We start from the raw sequence: 21,335 nt of genomic DNA on the forward strand, positions 1-21,335 counted from the left end.
GAAAGGTTAAGTGCGCATCAAGAAAACATTCCCACCCAGTGCTGCCCAAGCCCACAAGTCCAACATTAACCCATTAACCCCTATGTCCGACACCAGTTCACAAAGTCCTCCTCCATCTCACAAAGCAGACATAACGATGCCGACTGCAGGAGGAAAGCTGAGTCAGTGAACGTGTAAGCATCTCAGCTCTAGCAGGGGTCTCCACATGGCTGCTCCAGCATCCAGGGCTGCATCGGTATAGGTCCATGTGGCTTCTCCTTGAGGATGTCTTGTAGGAAGTCAGTCTTGCAAGCTGAAGCCGGGAACTGGCTAAAGCAGCTGCACTCTGGAGCGACCACCACAAAGCAAGAGACCGGAGAACTAGAAAGGCGAGGTTCACTGAGCCATTTATCTCGCCACCCTTCAATTAATCCCACATGTGTTTATGGGCCAGGTTGGCACAATAGACTAACTAACTCATATGCCATAAGGCAACAAAAACAATCACACTGATGCAAATTTCATCACAAACAACACTAGTGATAACCATTTATACATATATAAATACCTAGTAAAAGTATATAAATGTTCTTTGGGAAAGACCCACATCACTTTCAGGTCATTGCTTGTAGCAGAAGGTAGGAGAATGTGGGAATGGGTAGCGGACTGGGGAGCAAAGGGTTATTAGCCACATCTTTAATGATTTCTTTCTTTATAAAGGATCTGAAACAAATATGATAAAACATTAATATTTGCTAAAGCTATTTTCTGTACTGATTTATATGGCTGAAATGTTCCCAAATCAAAATGATTAAATAAAGTCTGTCTCCTTAAGACGCATACTATCATTCAAACACAAAATGAATCCTTCTTGTGAAATTAGATAGTTTCTGTCTCCCTTCCCCATGTGACTCATTAAACCACTTAAAACTGACACCATATTAACATAGAGACTAAATTAATAAAACTAATTTTCTTCAAATGATTATGCCCTCTTAAGGATTTTTTTTAAAAAGGAGACTCTTTACGTGTGCACACCCGCACACGCATATATTCCACATTTCACTGTACTATTAAGTAAAACTCACTGAGCTGGTGTTTCTCACCTTGACATCCAGGGCCTGGGACTGCTGTGTCCTGACTTAGATCTGGATTAGAAATTGGTGAACAAGCGGCCATCTAGCTCAGAAGCAACAAAGCCCACATGGAAGAAGCACACCAGCTGGTGCAATCACGAGGTGCCAAAGGGACCAGGTATAAGGCATCATGCAAAAAAAAATATATGTATATGTGTGTGTGTGTATATATGTGTATGTGTATATGTGTATGTGTATATGTATACATACACACACACACACACACACACCATAGTGAATGAAGGGGGAAGTGCAGAGTGGAGACCCAGGGCCCAAGTGTCGGCCACAGGAGATCCCCTCACAGAGGGGTTTAGGAGAGGAGATGGGTCACTCAGGGTGCGATGTAGTACCGATGAAGAACACAGCTTTCCCGCAGATCCTGGATGCTTCCTCCCCCCAACTACCATGATCCAAATTCTACCTTGCAGGACTGGATAGGGCAGAGATTGTACACTGGTGCATATGGGAGCTGGAGGCACAGGGAATCCAGGGTGGACGATACCTTCAGGACCAGGGGTGTGAGGGGCGAGGCTGGGAGAGTGGAGGGTGAGTGGGTTGGAAAGGGGGAACTGATTAAAAGGATCCATATGTGACCTCCTCCCTGGGAGATGGACAACAGAGAAGGGGGGGAAGGGAGACTCCAGATAGGGCAAGATATGACAAAATAACAATCTGTGGATTATCAAGGGCTCATGAGGGAGGGAGGAGCGGGGAGGGAGGGGAAAAAAAAAAGAGGACCTGATGCAGAGAGCTTAAGTGGAGAGCAAATGCTTTGAGAGTGATTAGGTCAAAGAATGTATGGATGTGCTTTATACAATTGATGTATGTATATGTGTGGATGGTGATAGGAGTTGTATGAGCCCCTAATAAAATGTAAAAAAAGAAAAGAAAAAAAAGAAAATGATTAGGGCAAAGAATGTACAGATGTGCTTTATACAATTGATGTATGTATATGTGTGGATTGTGATAGGAGTTGTATGAGCCCCTAATAAAATGTAAAAAAAGAAAAGAAAAAAAAGAAAATGATTAGGGCAAAGAATGTACAGATGTGCTTTATACAATTGATGTATGTATATGAATGGATTGTGATAAGAGTTGTATGAGCCCCTAATAAAATGTTTAAAAAAAAAGATATAGTAGGGTAGAGGGAGGGTGGGCTAGAAATAGGCAACCAATTGCAAGGATCTACTTATAACCTCCTCCCTGAGAGATGGACAACAGAAAAGTGGGTGAAGGGAGACATTGGACAGTGTAAGATATGACAAAATAATAATAATGTATAAATTGACAAGAGTTCATGAGGGAAGGGGGAGCAGGGAGGGAGGGGAAAAATGAGCTGATACCAAGGACTCAAGTAAAAAGCAAATGTTTTGAGAATGATGACAGCAACAAATGTACAAATGTGCTCGACACAATGGATGTATGTATGGATTGTGATAAGAGTTGTACGAGCCCCCAATAAAATGATTAAAAATATTTTTTTAAAAAAAGAAATTGGAGCAGCAGGGCACATGAGCAGAAAAGAGAGCCTCCTCTCATGGGGTCCTTGTTTTGTAACTTCTTAAATTGATACCACGTTATAAAAATAGCATTCAAATAATTACTTAGAAAAAGAGTGAATAATTTAAAAACACAACGTAAGATTCTGTGGAGAGCCAAATTAAAAGGATAGACGCCCATTTTCTGCATCAGCTGTGTAACGTATAAAGTAAGATCTCAACTTTGCCTCTATAAACTTGTGCATATGACTTCAGAGACTGGCTTGGGGAAGACTCGTTATTCTCAGAAGAATTTTGGCAAGAGTCGACCTCAGGCATTGCAGCCATGCCCCTTGATTGAACATCTTTAGAAGGTTAATATAATTTTTAAGAGCATGATTTTCAGTTCATCTACTAAGACGTAAAGAATGAGGTGAGACCATCTTGACTAACTAGAATGTGAATTTCAAAACGTACTAAGGCAATTAGGCTCTTTGTGCTCTAGAAAAAACGCCCAATGGTTTATTCCATAAAAAGCAAAGTTTACAGCCGCATATGGAGTGGTTACACATTTAACAAAGTAGTCTATATTTTCTGCACCTACCCTGCTAGAACTAATGCTCTAAATAATTAAAGGGCCACAAGTTTCAGCATCATTAAAGCAAGACTGTGTGTCCCTGCAGCAGAAAGCTGTACTGATCTGGTGTAAATGACTTTAACAATATGAAATAGAAAGGGCTCCTGGTAAACTACAAAAGGGATAGTTAACATTAATACAAACTGTCTGTTAACCCCAACAGGGCATTTGCTCAAGCAATCTGGTGACCTCATCTTTTACTTTAAAGAATAATTGGTTTGTTTTCCTATTTTCACTTTAAAAATGAGCTCAATTTACTTATTAATATAAACACCATTAAAAAGCCATTGTTACTTAGGGAAAAAAACCAGGAAGGTGTCCAAACCTAAGCCTTAATTAAAGAAAAACATCAAAGTTACTATAAAAATATTGGAAACAAGTATTCCTTTTATTTAATTGCCCAAAACATGCAGAAACAAGCATTTTTACATGTATGAATCTCTACCCATACATTCAAACAATTCAAATACTTAGTTTTAACTTTCCAATCAGCTTAACAATTGGAATTTTAAGTGTTACTTATTCCAGAACTGTGTAAAATGTAAATTCTCATAGGTAATGAGAAAGAAAGGCGGTCCTACATTGTTTCATGTTTTGAAAAATCAGTTTCTTGTTAAACACTATAGGCATTTGTCTGAACACAATGACTTCCTTTCTCATAATAATAGCAATATTAACAACCATAACAATAATAATGATAATACTTAATGCACATAAATTATACCTCTATCTCAAGATCCTTTCTGGACTACTTTTTTCCAGGACCTCGCTAATGATTATTCAATCTTCTCTTCAATGCAATATGCTAAAGCATGACGAGAGAATCTCTCTCTTCATAGCACAGCGAACAATTGCAATTCTCCAACCAGCTGTTCTCTAAGGATTCCCCTGCCAAGCTCTTGTTCTCATTTCATTGTTTCTTTGTTCTCCTTGTCTAAACTGTACACAACTTACCCTGATTTTCCACTCTGGCCCTTTTTGTAAAGACTTGTTTTGGCTTGACAAATTATTACTCATAGCCACAGTCTAAAAATAAATAATGTATTATAAATTCTACACGCTATAGCTGTATATCGCCCTATGCAATCTCCACATTATTCTACAGTTCACACAAAGGACCCTCTTTCCAGAATCCTCCAATGGTTGAACTTCTTCTCATGCGCAAAACCAGTCCTAGTCGTTTTTTTATACAGCTATTTATCCTGTAAATATTCTGCACAGGGTGTTCTTTTAAAATCTTGTTTCAGGTGTGGCAAGAACTAAATTCAATCTGTGTACCATGTGCTTAGCACACTGAATACAGACATTTTGGACACATGTTAAATTGTAAATATCAAAAAATAAAACCTTATTTGACGCTCCATAATTAAATAGAATACTTATAAATGTTCTTTCTCTCTTTTTATTTTTTGGTGGGGGAGGGGTTGTTTGTGAGGGTTCCAAAGATTTATATGTGTACCAATGTAGAAGCTAATTTTAACTTTACTAGTATATGTTGTGATATCAAATACCTCAGAGACCATGCCCCAGTCAGGAGGAAATTATGTGACAACCTCAAAAAGAGATGCTATTTTTCTTCATTAGCTCCTTGGATGACACCTTTTCCTTTTTTTTTTTTTTATAAATCATTTCCCTGGGAGCTCCTACAGCTGTAACATCTCATGGCTCAATCACATCAAGCAGCGCTGGACAACTGCTACTACAACCAGTTTCAAACAGTTTTTCTTCTTATTTAATTAATCGTTTCTTTACTGGGAGCTCTTACAGATATTATAACAATTCAGAATTCAATTGGATCAAGCATATTTGTACAATTGCTGCCACCATCAGTGTCAAAACATTTTCGTTCTTGAATTCCTTGATATCTGCTCCCCTTTATGCCCTCCCTCTTCCGCTATGCCCCCAGGAACCCTTACTTTTCCCTTCTCTCTCTCTTTCTTTCTGCCATATCTTGCACATACAATATATCCACTCACATACAATTCTGTTGTTCAAGCCCATCGAGAAGGAATGACACCTTCTTGCTTGTGTTGAATGTTTTCGCTCTAAATCACTACCTAACACTTCTCTCAGGATATCACCACGGATAATGAATCTGAATAGAGTCATGGCTGAAAGCAGCTTTGTGTATCAAGAGATATTTGGAAAGAAAAAGAATGACAGAATTTAGATACACCAGTCAATAGAAAAGAAAAGCGGAGTTCCAGGCAAATGTCTCAGGTACTGCACAGCTCGTTTCTGCAAGTGCGAAGCAAAGTGGGCGAGTGGCCTCTTCTTAAGCTGCATTCAGTCTCTATGAGTGCCACTGCCATGGCTACTTCAACGCTCTTCCAGGGAAAGGAATAAAGACAAGAGCAAGCCTGTTTCTCAGTATGAGAGTAGCCCATTCATCTCAAAAGATGAAAGCAAGTATCTTTCATGATGTGACTGCTCTTCTAGGAAGGCCCCAAAGCTGGGATTTTCATATTTGTGCGAACACAGCGGACTATTTCGAAGTCACTGCCACAAACACTGGTTGCTTACCTGCTTTTTCCATGCTTTCAGTTAAGGAGGTCTACCTCATTATAAACCTTGCTGGTTCTCTAGACTTTCTGTAGTCTGGCTTTGCTGTGATTACTGGTCAAACCTTTAATTACAGTATATAGTTTGTGCAGCTGCCTGGAAATTGGTCTCGGGGTCAGTGGCTCTTTCCGTTCCCCCTTCCCATTCTTTTGAAGCCACGTTGCCGGCTGCCGGCATTGTGCCGGCTTTCCAGGGGCTCGGGCTGCTGCACACTTGAATAGCCTCGCAATCACTAGCAATTGGTTCTTCAACTGCCTCTAGGTGCCCATTGTCATTCATTGGCTCCAGGCACCTCTTCTCTTTTCATTCTGCTGAGGCCTTTCATTACTTAATTTGCAATAATATTGGGGAATGTCTTCTTCAGACATGTCACTAATGTCTTACTGATTATGAAACTGGAGTACGCTGGACTTTCAGGCAGTAGTTTGTTAGAATGCTTCAGGGTACTCTGTAACCTTATGAACTGTGGTACCCAAATCTACAGTATCTAGTAAGGAATGTTCCTTCTGCTTGAAGTTTACTTTCTAAAGACGCATCTAGAGACTTCCTTCAACTATTCTTAAAAAGGCTAAAACTAATTTTTTTAGCATCCTAAAAACTGAAATTTGCAACTGTATAAAAAGAGTTAGCCTCTCAGATTTTCGTACCCAAATAAGACTCTATCCTTTCTTTAATGCATAAAATAATAATCTTGAGTCTTATCAACTAAGAAATATTTAACTTGAGGCTAAAACTTTTTAGTAATTAGGAATCAGTGCTTTTAAGAAGGTAGTTATGCCTACTCCCCAGACATATATCCTTATTAGAGATTATTTAAGAAAATTCTGTAATTATTCAAGATGAGTTCTGATGCCTCTGTGTCACAGAATCGCTAGGAAGTTTAGTTTTCTTCAGGGAAAAGACTAAACAAATATCTCCTCTTGGTTTACTAAAGAAGAAGAAGAAAACACTTGTGCATATTATGTCTAAAATCATTAGTTCTGGACAAAATCCAGCAGATTAACCCCTGTCATTAGTCTCAGCCATCTCCGAGTAACCACGGGTATTTTTAAGCAGACACTATGTAATAATAATAATGATAATAATTATCATAATGATAATAACCAACGCTTATTGTGCTTTTTATCTTCAAAGCACTTACTGACATTAACTGTGTCTATTTTCAAATTAATTTAACTCAACAAATGCTTTATTAACTTTGTAAGCTAGGGAATGTATAGTCTCTAAGCTTTCTCTGGCAAATGAAAACAACACATAAATAAAAGGAACGAAGAACCAAGGCAATGGTAAGGCATGAACTTTTGCCTCAAAGCCATTCATTGCCTTTGCTGAGTGAAGGCTAGTAAAAGGTCAATTTTTAGAACCTAAAATATTTTGGACGAGACAAAGCATTAGACAACTGAAATAAGAGAGGGTAGTCACCATTAAACCAAGCTCGCAGTCCTTGAGTCCATTCCAGCACACAGCGACCCTGCAGGACCGCAGGACTGCACCCGTGGCTTTCCCAGACTGTAACTGTGGATGGGCGTCGAAAGCCTCGTCTTTTTCCTGTGCAGTGGCTGGTGGTTTTGAATTGCTGACCTTGTGGTTAGCAGCCCAAAAGGTAACCAGGGCACCACTAGGGCCCCATACAACTGCTCAAATACCCACTGCTTCAAAAAGGATGCAGAAAGAAGCAATGAACCATTGAATCACGTCGATCTCTAACTTCACCCATTACAACTCATTGTAAAGCATTTCAATATAAGTTACAAAATTTTATATATTCTAATTTTAAAGTCTTCTATTTTCCCAAATGATTTTATTAATTGAAAGGCTAAATTTGTTTTTTATTTACTTGAATTAATTGCTTTAAATTAATCTCAATTATGTTCTCATACAATTTCATTACATGCCAGTCTTTCCTGGGGAAATACAAACAGTAAAAGACTATTTGGAGTATGCAAATGAAATGAAATCCCTACAGTAAATTAAGGAGATTGATGAGAGTCTATGAAAAAGAAACCCTGTTCAGTCAGGATGTCCTGCCACCCGCACTTGATGACGGTCTTGGGAAGAAAACAATATTCTGATATGCTGCTATCCAAGGCCCGCACTGGACACGACTACACAAAAATACACGGAAACAAGCATCGGCCAACAAGGTAACTAACAATGGAAAACTTTCGAAGCAATTATGATGGCTCAAATGATGAGATTTCAAGGAAGATGGGACCCATGAGCAACATTTATATGGGGAGAAGAATCGTTATATTCAAGGATGGAAAGAGATGACTTGGATGCTAGTAGAGTGATGGTAGGAAAATGTGCATAAAGTTGGTGGTCCTAAGCCAGTTGGAAAGCATGTGACAGAGTCTCTAAGAAGTCACTCGTTCAACCATGTACACTGAGTCCATCCAGAGACACATACGAGTCATCACGCTTGTCTTTCAAGCTTATGACCTTGAGGACTCACAAAAAATTAACAGTCCACTTGAATGCTAAGGTTAGGATAAGGTCAGGGTGCTGTGGGAAGGGGCAGGGTGCACCGACTCAACCACAAGGTCTGGATGACTTCCTGATGTGACATGGAATCCCACGGAATAGTGAGCGGTAGGTGATAGTGCAAGAGAAAGGGGAATCGAATTATGAAGGACACTGGCATCTAGAAATGGTGGAGTTTTATTTGGTTACAGAAGAACTTAGCAGACAATACTGTACTGATTTTCAATGTAGGCATCATATAGAAAGTGTGTTCTTTCCGCTCTGTGTTGTCACAGAGAGACTGGGAGAGAGAGGGAGATCTGAATTTGAGAACCTTGAGGGAACTCTGGGAAGTACTGTGGAGACAAGTTGACAAAGAAAGCCTTGAAATGGGCAAGGAACCAAAATGTGCCAACTGTATATAAAAAGAAAGGGGGAGTGAGACTGAAAGGAAAGGAAGGGATGGTGGTATGACAATACAGTGCTTGGAGGAGCAGGAGTGGGATGTACATTTCTGTATTTTGAAATGGATTCAAATACATCTCATCGAAATCATTTTCTCCACTGAAATAACCTTTCTTATATGAAGTATTTGTTAGTTGAAACTGTATTCCTTTTCGATGGGAATTCATGCTTTCAGTTCACGGCACACTGTCAAAAAGTTGCCCGATGGATACAGAAGAAGGGGTGACAAAGCCCAATGTGGCTAAAGTGACAGTCAAGGAGATCAAGTACAAACGTTAGCTTCCCAAAGGAAATGCTGCAGAAAGAAGGACGGGCATGAAGGCACTGTCAATAAAACACAGCAGCTGCTCCAGTCCTCTGAGCTAAAAGCCGCTCTTTACAACCCATTTACAATGCTGATACTGATGAAGTGATTGTTAATTTGGCTTCTCTTTTAAGTTAGTAAACATATTTCTGGAGTTTCAGTCATTCGGTAGAAAACTCACTCCTCCAAACGCTTTCACTGCTTCTCCAAGACTAAAGAGTAGCAGCACTATGTGCATCTACAAGGAAGGAACAGAAAATAGTTTGTATTATTTTAAAATAAGTAGATGTCCCATAAGGGAGCTTACAAAATAGAAACATACACTGCTCACTGTGAAATCAAAATCAGGATTCGAAAGTGCTGCCAAGAGGCAGGCCAAGTTATTTGGAAAAGGCTTAAGATTTAAAGTATATGGCACTTCCCAATGATTATTTTACAAACACACATGTTTCTCTCCATTGTACAGGAAGTAATATTGAATTAAGTGAAGTGCCTTAAGTGATTTTAATGCTGACTTGCATCCTCCAATAAAACATTTGTCATGCAAACCCAGATAAGATATTCACTACTTCATAGAGCTACCAAAAATGACGGTTCTACTGGCAAGTTGTAAAAATAAGAGAAACATTCTAAACTTAGAGATGTCCTTTTTAGGAACACACACACACACACACACACACACACACACACACACACACACACACACACCCCTTCAGAACTCTCCCTGGACCTACGGAAGAAAGAAGGTGCGCAGTTTGGAAATAGCTCTCTACCTTCCAGGAGGAGACATAATTAAACGCAGTAGCTAAATATCATAAGGACATATACTGGCGCCCTTTGCCAGAAGATATCTGCAGACTAAAAAGTGAGAACTAGATAAACTATTCACGACACGCTGAATATTGAATGCACCATTCAAAATAAAAATCTGAATATTTATAACTCAAAACAAAACAGTTTTTAAAAAGCCAGTAATGTTTATATCATTACAAACTACTTGTAAATCATCTTCTCACATTGACATTGTATTCTTTTCAAATATGACACCAAGTTCTTCGCACATCAAAATAACAAATGGAAATGCATGACAATCGGGAAGTGGCAGCATCACAAAGTTGAACTGTGATGCTGACACCGATTCAGAAGCTAGACTTTCCTGTGTGATACAAAATGGGTCAATGCACCAATCAGTTGATTCAGCGTGAGAATTCGCTTTCAGTCCCGTCGGACAGTGTTCACATTTCTCAATTAACATTTACTTTGATGCAAACGATGCAATGACTTGCTAACATGGGATTTTGATGTACTGCTTCTGCAAAGAGTACCTCTGGATTGAGGATACAGATAAAGATTAAAGCAGATGAGGGTGCTGAACGAATGGACCCTTTTTTGCATGGTAACAAAATGGGTTGTTTTATGAGGCATGGAAATGCTAAAAAAAAAAAACAATTGCTCAGAGTTTAAAAACTCGGAGGCAAAGAGTCCCCCATTGGCAACTGTGTGGAGGGAAAATAGGATTACATTTATTGGCTATTCTATCATCTTAACTTCTCATAAAATCCTCCTGATCTATGAAATAACTTCAGACTGAAGTATGCTCTCCTCTGGGAGCTGGAAAACAAATTAGATACGGTTACAACTCAAAACAAAAAATAATAATAAAAAACCCAAAAAAACAAACAACACTCCACTGCCCCATGATTTTTGTATTGTATAGCTTTACCATTTAAATGAAGCGGAGTTTTCCCCTGATAAAATCATGTCAGGGCGTTTGATATCATTACAAGGGATTTCTTTCTTTCTTTTTTTTTTTTTGCAACGTAGAGAGGAACAAAACAAAAAACTCGCGCACAAAAATGTGAGTAAACTTTGGAAAAGTGAGTGTAGTAACTACACCTCCCCAAGTGAATGCAGCAAACATCTGTTGCAAGAATTGCTTGGCTTTCAGACAGCACATAAAGGGTGTTCTTTTTCCCAGTGGTTTGCTATTTTTTTTTTAAATGCCTCTTCAATTAAAAAAAAATCTGTTTTCACTGTCAATTTTCGGCAGGCAGAATCTTAAAAATTCTGTTAAGTTAAAGACAGGTCGTTACCAGATAGAGAACCAGAAGGGAACAGCACAGTGCAAGGCTCCCCTGCGCTATGAAGGGTCACAGAATAACTGGGCCCGGTGCCCGCTGTCTGGGGGTTACCCAGCAGCTTTAACCATTGTCTCCCTTTCTTGACTGAAAGGGGGCCACATGGACAACTTCCCGACATTTTCACCGTCTTTTGAAAGCTCAGTGACCATTCGGCGTTTGACTCTAGTAGATTGTTGCGGGTCTCCTCGAATCAATAATATCCTGAGCTCCTCATTAAATGACAAGTGAAGTCCTGAAGCTTGACTCCTGAAACAGGATAAACCCCAGCACAGTTTTTGCATAACACATTAAGTAGAGGCTGCAACCCTTTCTTCACTGGGGCAGAGGGAGAATCAGTAGCCTTTATGATTCACTCTTTTCTGAACGGCATCAAATTTTGTCTTAAATTAACGATATCTCCTCGGATTCGGAAGGAACAGCATTGCGCCTATTCACAGGCATGTTTGTTTAGAAACGCCACAGGAAGCACACAATGTGGCAGGTGAAAACAAACAAAAATGTTTAGAAGTAGCAGGAAATGGGCATTTGATGCATTTATAAGGAAAGAAAGGAGGAGAGGAAGAATTCCACTTCTAAACCAAGTTCAAGGACTGTCTGATTTGGTGTACTTTTCAGCCACCCGTTGCCGGCAGGCCCCTGCCCCCATACACCCTGAGGCGATGGTTTAGCCCCAAAGTTTAAGCTTCTCTTTCACACCCCATTTTTATGTGTGCTCACAGTAAGGTATCGGTTTAGTTCTTCCAACATCCCTACAGAATTTACAATACTGTCCTCTACCCGGCAATGATCCCTGTGTTTAAGCTAGCAGAACCATCTCACCGATCTCACCCAGGGCGGGCGGAAAGGAAGGTCCCTTTCTTTTTCTGCCAAACCTAAAGGAAGCGTGTGCACTTCATGTTATGCTTCCATGACCCTGAAGGCGGCGATCTGTAATGCAACTCGTCCACACCAATTGGTGTGACATCACACCAATCTCAAACGCACCTGTATAGCATGTGTTTCTAGATGACCCAGGTTGGGGGGAATGCTTTACTGAAATAGTCCTCAAACTGATCGTTCACAATTCCACTGCCAGCAAAAACCTCGGGGGGGAAATGGTTCCAGATCCACAGAGATGAAGAGGAACACCCGGTCCCCTCTGTTCCGGGACATAAAGGCGTAGACTCGTGCGCAAAATCCGCAGGGATGACGGTACACTTGCCAACGCCGAGGGCGATGCTAACAGGATCTACAAGGTGCAGGAGGCAGGGTACGCGAGAGCTCTCTGTACTTTCTGCTCAAGATTGCACAGCCCAAAGCTGCTCGGAAAACAAACTCTATTTAAACGAAAAAGATATTTTTCCTTTTTCCGCTGAGAGCCAGCCAATCCACACATAGCACACGCAGAAGCAAGGAGCTGTTGAAAGTGGCCTTTATTCCATGTGACAATCTCTAATTCCTACTGAGGTGTACCAGGAGTCAGAACAGTATGATTGCTAAAAGAAAGAAAGAAATGTTTTCTTAAGTTTAAAATAAAAACAAAGACACAACCCTTTTTTCTTGACTGTGAAGTAAACTGGAGTTGTGTAAATTGTGTTGTATCTGCTGCGTGACATATTACAGATATGCACATGCTATGTTGCTTATTTATGTTTTTGTATACATCTGTTACAAGGATTATCAATAACGATGCATTTCCACCAAAGCGCTTTACAATCAGAAACGAATTAAACACCTGTAATTAACTCGGATTACATGTTATGATGTCTGTTCTCCAGACAGAAAAACTGGTGATGAGAAGTTAAAAGGTGTGCCTGAGGTCTTAAGACCAGGTCACTAAGGCATCATAATTACAGTGTCAAATATTTGCACATGAATGCTTCCCTGAATGGCTTTTTATCACTCTTTATCTTAATGACTTCATATTAGCGATAGAGTATACCCCAAATCGATCAAGGCTCTAAGAACTTTGTACTGAATGCGGTAACCAAAGATCAACCTAAGCTCTATTTGCTTAAAGCAGCGGTTCCCAACCTGTGAGTTGTGACCTCTGTGTGCGGGTCGGATGACCCTTTCAGCGGGGTCAACAGTAGCAAAGTGACAGTGATGAAGTAGCAACGAAAATAATTTTATGGTTGCGGGGGTCACCACACACCAAGAACTGTATCAAAGGGTCGCGGCATTAGGAAGGATGAGAAACACTGGCTTAAATAGAGATCCTTGCCTTTTTCACAATTTTCTCCAACACTTCCGGTACCTCTTCTTTGCATACATTAAACTTCAAAGTAAATTATCCAAATAAATCCCACTCATTTATAATAAATTGCATTATTCGCATTGCACAGGTGAGAAGCTAGGCAGGAGAACAAAGCTCTCTGCCATGGGTCATACGCTAAATGTGGAGGAGGTTTGGTGTTAGGGCATGTTATTTCTTGACTCCGCATCCGTTTTTTCAGAAGAAAGAGCAATGCCATTCCTATTCGCCATCTTAATCCACAGTCACTTGGGGAAACACATTAGTATTCTGGAAAGAGGTGAGGAGAAAGATCCTGAAAGTTATAGGCATAAAGGAATATATAAAAAGGTTTGATGCTATGCTACTAAAAATGTTGTAATTCAAAAAGCTCCTTTAAAAGCAGGAGAATGACCTAAGTTGGCCGGTAAAAGGATATGACAGCCCTTCAACATAGATGAGAAGTATGTCCAGAGATCTCCTCCAGCTTTTGCTAAACAGTTTTAAAAAAAAAACCACGTAAAACAATCCAGAGGATGGAAGGGTTATGTAAGAAAACAGGAAGTTCTTTCCGATCTATATAGACTTTCCGATCTTTAAGAAAGCTGAAATCTCATAAAACAGCATAACCAGTATATCTTTAACTATATGCATCTTGCCAATTCTGAAGCAGCAGCAAATGCCCAACAAACACAGGCAGACAGGGAGTTGCACGGCGATGAGACATACCTCTTGTACTGAGCGAGCAGCTGGTTTGTCTTGATGATTGGCCAGTATTAAAAAGGGTAAAGTACATAATTGTGGGTGCTGCAGAGCGGAGTGCAGCTCATTTCTAGCAGTTTCTAGATCACCTTCTGAGGAGGCACTGTCTAATACAAAGATCACCCCTTGAGATCCTTGGTAGTAGCGGCTCCAGTATTTCCGAATATTATCAGCCCCTATAAAAGACAAGACAAAACAAAATCCCTTAAAAGGCTTGTCTGCAAACAGATAGCCAGCTAAGTCAGGCATCAACTAGATCCAAATGGAAGCAGCACACCAGCCTGTGTGATCCAAGGACTGGAAATAATAAAACCCAAATCTCAAGGAGGAATGGTATCAGAGCTTAAACTGTGAACACCTGGTTCGCAGAAGGGTACGGATGGCAGTAGAAGCCAAACCTATTTTCAGAGTCTACACGTGGAGTCAGCCTCTGGTGAATCGGCTCTGAGCAGAGCCTTGAGGAGGGAGGGAACAGCTCTGCTTGGCACACAGAGCCTCATAAAGCCGGCTAGACAGATGTAGTTGGGTTCAGATGTAACATCGTATCATTTGATCTCCCCTTGGACCCATTTTAAAGTTGTTCCAGTTTTTTAAAAGCAGCAAAAAACTGAAGGGGTAATATAGATGGATTGAAGGTGACTCCCTGTGACCATAGACCAGGAATGAGAATAGCCTTATAATCACACAGGCTGCCTTGGAAAGTGGGTCACTGAAGATGCAGCGAGGTCAAAACTCAACACCTGATCATTTGATCTCCTTTTTGACCTATTTTAAATTTGTCCAAGTTTTTAATATTTTCTGCTGTCTTTCGATTGAGGTGTGTCTGTTCTTTGTTGTTGTTGTCAGTTTTCCTTTCTTTTCTTTTTCTGTACATGAAACCCAGGATAAGTACATTTATATAAATAGTAACTGGATTAATGATTTCTTGCGAATATGACAGGGGAGGTTGAGGGGGGAAAGGAAACCAATGACAATGAGGACAAGAATGAAGAAAATGTTCTAGAATTGATTGTGCTGCTGATTGCACAAGTCTTCTGAATGATTGAACGATTGAACTATATGATATGTGAATTATAGGCCAATGAGACTGTTTAACAATAGCAATAAATTTTAAAAAGAATAGTCTTCAGCAAATGAAAAATATTCCCAACAGTAATTTCTACTGAAAAACAATGTAGCTTTTAAAAATTAAGTGCTAAACTTTATGGTCAAAGGTAGAATATGAATTCATGGTGGGTAACTGAGACTAGAAAAGGCATGGGAACCAATGTGTGGACAACGGCCTTGAAAGAGACACAGAGACCTGAGAGTCATTCATGACACCTTTCCTGTCAGAGTATGGAGAAAAACCTAGCAGGATAAATACTTGTTAGACTCACGCTTAGAAGAAGATTTTCAAACATTGTCCGATGGTCCTAAGTAAACTACACTCTCAAAATTGAGTTAGAACTTAGCACAGAAGGGCTTGACTTAGATGTTCACCAAAACTACTTTTCATAATACTGGTTCTCCTGCTTCATTTTCTAATGCAACTGCTTACTGATCAGTCCAGCCTTGCTTAGTTCATCGGACGAGTTCAAATTATAAACATAATAACTTTAAGTATCAAAGTGCTGAAATTTGTGGAAGATCGAAGCCGTGGTCTTTGGTACATGCGGTTACAATAATACATTTGGCCTTATAATCCACAGAGAAGAACAAAAGAAAATGAGCATGCTCAGGGTCCCAATTAAATGAGAAACACAAACGGTGGGTCCATATTAAAATGTATGTAATGGCATGGAACTGTTTAAGATACCGATTTTATGTTCTATTACTTATGTTTTCACCAAGGCATTGGCATAATCAAGTGTCTCTTTGATTTCTAATATGTAATGTCAAGTTCAAAATGGGTGTTTTTTGGATTAATGAAAACTAAATTATGCCTTCATTAAGATTAGAGGATTTTAAGAATTGGGAAAAACTTTAGAGATTATTCAATCCATCTCTCTGAGGAAACTGCCGAGTCGAGAAGGCGGAGGTGACTGACCCTAGCCACATATCTAGTAAATCATAAAATACATGTGTGCACGCTGAGTAAATGTGGACGTATCATTGGTTAAAATTCTTTAGCCATTGACTTGGTTTTGACTCACGGCGACCCAAGAGGCTAGATGGGAACGGCTCTATAGTTTCCCAGGACGCAATCTTTATTTGAGCGAATCAAGTTTTTTCTCCCACGGAGCACTGGTGGCCAACCTTCCCGCTGAGAGCCTAGCTCCTGACCACGGCACCATCCGACCTCCCTGTGCTACAGAATAAGAACAAGAACTCTCCACCCAGAAATGTCAGCAATTTACTGCATATGATCAGGTTCCAACTAGTTAATCATTAAATTTGTCACTTGTTGACCATCTAGCACCTCTGTTGGGTAACTGTGTTGTGTGAGGAGACACTGGCAGGTGAGATCAGTGGTGTGCATTTTTTCTCCAATCAGGGTCTGTGTGATATCACATTAGTAGCTTAAAGTCTGGCTAGCTTGAGTTGAGATGAGGCATTTAGCTCAGAACAGGGCAAGTCTTACAGAAGAGTGACATAAGCAACAAAAGAGCTACCATTTGTTAGGCATGACACCATGTATTAGGCATTTCCTATATTCCAGGTGTAGTGCTGTTCTACTAAGAGTAGCTCACAGAGCTCTCAAACAAGCAAAGGAGGTAGGTCTAATTGACTCTGGCGACGAAGCTATTTTTCAAATTTTGAGTGTTTCAAGTTGAGTCATCTCAAATGTGCAAAGATATGGGATATGATCAGTTAATACACATCATTCGGGCCAACAAGGAAACAAAACAAAATAAAGAAAACCACAGCAGAGAGTACTTAATACAAAATATTAAGCAAAGAGGAGCAAGCTAGGATGGAGGAAGCATAAAACATTGAGGGAAGAAGCTAGTTAAGTTATGGATTCAGAAATCTAGCCACAATTGCATCACATGGGAAGATCTAGTGCTTAGATGAAAACACAGAAATGGTCCAATCCAGAGGCAAGGGGCCTGGGCTGTGATGCGCTCACATAATCACTGGCCATGAGCCACCGCTGAGGAGGCGGGGGATGAAGATGAGGAGGGATTCAGGCTGTGCTCTCATGTAATCTTCCAAACAGATTTGGTTCAGGCAACTCCCTAAGCAGCTCTTGTCAGCCAAGGGCCAGCCTCTGGAGAAGGGTACAGGTGTGAGTCATTAGGAGCCAACAACCGCAGCAGCTGGGAGATGGGTGCACTAGCCCAGTAAAGGAGGTCTGGGTGGGAAACGGACAGCATGTGCTGAGAGCAATAGCCAGACATTATCCATATGTGGACAGCCATCCCTAACCTGGAAGGGAAAAGTGGAGGCAGGGTTACCCAGCGGAAAATGCTTAAAACCACAACAAACATATTGTGTGCATAGGCATCTGTATGACAGTTATTAGAAATTTTATTCATATAAAGGGCAGAGAGGACATCATTTTCATATAAGAATATGCACCCTCTTGAGGGGGATGAACCACATAACCATGACTGAGGGGAGACGGTGGACGGTGTAACATATGAAAATAGTAATCATTTATCATTTACCAAGGGTTCACGAGGGTGGGAGGGTGGGAAGAGAGAAGAGCTGATAGTAGGCCTCAAGTAGAAAGAAACTGCTTTGAAACTGATGATGGCAGCCTATGTACAAATGTGACTGATACAATTGATGCACAGATTGTTATAAGAGCTGTAAGAACCCCCAATAAAATGATTTTTAAAATATGTACAATATGCTTTATTGTAAATTCCTTACTATAAATCACTTTAGACTTTGTCCAATAACACGGAATAATCTATAGTCTACACTCTACGAACTGAGTTTAAACCTAACTCAGAGAACAGTATGATCTACCTGTTCACCAAAACTACCTTTCAGAACATTACCTGAGAGACGTTTTCAAAATGAACTGCTTGCTGCTCAAGACAGACTAGCTCTATTTCATGTCAGAGTTGAAACTATTAGCAAATCACTGTCAGCCATCACAGTGGTAAAATGTGTGGTGGGTAAAATCTTGGTCTTACCATTGATTCATTTGATTCACTTCTACGGTACACCGAGTATGTCAACAACATCCTCTCTGCATGATTTTGTTTATTTTCGCCAAGCATACATTCATAACTAACCAATAGCAAGAACTGACCAACAAGTAGAGTTCAGATGTGGATACTGATTGCCCCAGGGTGTTACATGTATGAACTGATCTACCCATGATAGCCATAAAGTTGCTGCTGCTAGATGCCACCCAGTGGGTTTTCTGACTCACCAAGACCCTATATCCAAGGGGACGAAATACCACCTGGCCCTGAGTCATTCTCACAATTGTCCTTATGTCTGAGCCTGACACTAGCAGCACTATGTCAATCCATCTTGATGAGGTCTCACTCCTTTTCGCTGCCCTATTATTTTGCCAACCATGATGTCCTTCTCCAGGGACTGGTCTCTTGACAACAGGCCCAAAGTATACAGGAGACTAAGTCCTGCCATCCCGGCTGTGCCTCTTCCAAGACAGGCCTAGTTTGGCCATCCTTGGTCCTGTCAATATTCTTCTCACCACAATTCAAGTGCATCCGTTCTTCTTTGGTCGTTCTTATTCAAGGTCAACATTTCACATCCATATGAGTCCACTGAAAATACCATATCTATGGTCAGACACATCTTAGTCTTCAAAGTGACATCTTTGCTTCTTATCAACACAGGGAGATTTTTCGGGAGGGGCAACAGATTTGCCAATAAATTGCCTCTTTCGATTGCTTGACTGTTGCTTCCATGGGTGTTGATGGTGGCTTCGAGTATACTGAAGACCTAGATACACACTTCTTGTTCTACTTGAATGACTCCCTCTTGGTCTATGTTCGAAATAAACACAAATAAGTCTTCCAGAGTTCTCACTTTTGAAATTTTACCCCTTATTTGCTATAATCCACATAGTTAAATGCTTCTGCATAGCCAATAAAACCGAGGCGTAGTAAAATTAAATGGTGTGACCCTTCTATCCATAATCTTTGTAACACAACAAATTCCTGGGCAGGAACATGCAAATAAGGTGTGTAATATTCTAACTTAAGGATTGGTCATTCTGCTAGGCCTAAAGTGAGTCATTTCAGAAGCAGGAGGAGAGAACCCCATGAAGTATCAGCAACAGAGCACATGCCAGAGCCCTGTCTATAAACTGGTGGCAGCAGTGGCACCAGAGGCTACAGAAGTGAGACCACGAATGGATCTACAGGCTTCATGCCTACAAAAGAAGTAGAGCTGAGTGCCCATGGGAGAAAACTGGTTTGCCAAGTGGGATGCCCGGTGGGCATTTATCAGTGCTAAAGGAGCTTTGTCATATTTGTGTGGGGTGGGTAGATGTCAGAATAGGCTAAGGAGGCCTGAGAGATGTAAAGCTGGATTCTCCTTCCTCCACGTGTAACCGGACAAGACCGGACATCATCTCCACGTCACTTCAGTAGGTGAAGATTTTTCAGGTAGTCTCTGATTTTGGCCAAGATCTATCTGATCTCAGCAATAATATCCCTAATTTTATGACCTCTTCTGAGATTGGCTTGAACATCTAGCAGCTCCCTGTCAAGGTATTGTTGTAACTATTTTTTTCTTTATTTTTTTCCCTCTTCTAACTCTAACCCTAAACCTGTTGTAACATTTTTGAAGGTGATTACTTTCAGCAAAATTGTACTTGCGTGTAATATTAACGATATTGTTCAGTCATATCTGATGGATAAGAAATGATTATGGACAGTTGGCCTGGGAATTGTCTTCTCAATTTCTTGGCGTCGGTAAGTGAGGGCTTTCAGCTTTGCAACAGCATTTTGCACGTTTCCACTGGTATTCTGTCACTTGCTAGAGCAGTGGTTTGCAACTTTTCTAATATGGTTCCTCATGTTGTAGTGAACCCCCCCCCCCCAACCATAACATTATTTTCATTGCTACTTGCATTAGTCTGGGTACTTTAGAGAAACAAATCCACAGAAACTCATGTATAAAAGAGAGTTTTATATAAAGGATAAGTGTGCATCCAGCAAACATCCCAACCCAGTGCTGCCCAAGCCCACAAGTCCAACATTAACCCATTAACACATATGTCCAACACCAGTCCACAAAGTCCTCCTTGGTCTCACAAAGCAGACATAACAATGCCGACTGCAGGAGGAAAGCCGAGTCAGTGAACGTGTAAGCACCTCAGCTCTGGCAGGGGTCTCCACATAGGTGCTCCAGCACCCAGGGCTGCATCAGTGTAGATCCATGTGGCTTCTCCTTGGGGACGTTTGCAGGAAGTCAGCCTTGCAAGCTGAAACAGGGAACTGCTAAGGCAGCTGCACCCTGGTGCGACCATCAAAAGCAAGAGACCCAAGAACTAGAAAGGCAAGACTCACTGAGCCATTTATCTCGCCACCCTTCAATTAATCCCACAAGTGATTATCGGCCAGGTTGGCACAATAAACAAACTCACTACTTCATAACTGTAATTTTGCTACTGTTATGAATTGGGCGACCCTTGTGAAAAGATTGTTTGACCCCAAAGGGGTCACGACCCACAGGTTGAGAACCGCTGTGCTAGCATCTTCAGCGTGCCTCCAGTGTACCTTAGACTTCCTCCTTCAAGACCATTGGTTCTTCCAATGTTCTACCTCTTGAAATGGTCATATGTTGCGCAATTTTTTTGGTGCAATGACTTTGTACATATTTCTTCCATCTTCTTTTTATGCTTTCTGTATCATTCTTAATTTTGCCTGAGAATCTTCCAATGTTCCAACATAAGGCATGAATTTTCTCATTTCCTTTAACTGGATAAATGTTGGATGTAGTCTTCCCTGTTTGTTTTCTAATTCCAGATGATTGCATAATAGATTCTTTAAGTCTAATGTGTTTTGAAACAGAGATTACATTGACAAAATAAGTGATAACGCGAAATAACTCTACTATCACCTAAGCTGGGGTGGGCGGGGGAGCAGAGAAGTGGGAAACGAAGAATAATGTAAAAAGTATGCAGATAAAACACTCAGCTGCTAACTACAAGTTGGGCAGTTTGAACCCACCATGGTTCCAAAGGAGAGAGTGGTGGCAGTTCACTCCCATAGGCTTCCAGCTACTGGAAATCCTACGGAGTGGTTCTGTTCCGTCCAGTAAGGTCTCTACAAGTCCAC

General features: G+C 40.6%; 1 protein-coding gene across 3 annotated transcripts in view; it reads right to left on the reverse strand.

The window, feature by feature from the left end:
* Positions 1–21,335, reverse strand: part of ARL15 (ARF like GTPase 15) — a 495,300-nt gene that overhangs the window by 237,149 nt on the left and 236,816 nt on the right. For 2 of the 3 annotated variants that reach the window (XM_075541033.1, XM_075541032.1), the window contains one exon: positions 14,107–14,315. In XM_075541033.1, the coding sequence (XP_075397148.1) occupies positions 14,107–14,315 (209 nt within the window). Of the gene's footprint in view, positions 1–12,562; positions 12,641–14,106; positions 14,316–21,335 lie in introns of those variants that run through there. The other variant, XM_075541034.1, reaches the window with a different exon arrangement.

The sequence above is a fragment of the Tenrec ecaudatus genome, chromosome 2, assembly GCF_050624435.1.
Source record: "Tenrec ecaudatus isolate mTenEca1 chromosome 2, mTenEca1.hap1, whole genome shotgun sequence".
Lineage (NCBI taxonomy): Eukaryota > Metazoa > Chordata > Mammalia > Afrosoricida > Tenrecidae > Tenrec > Tenrec ecaudatus.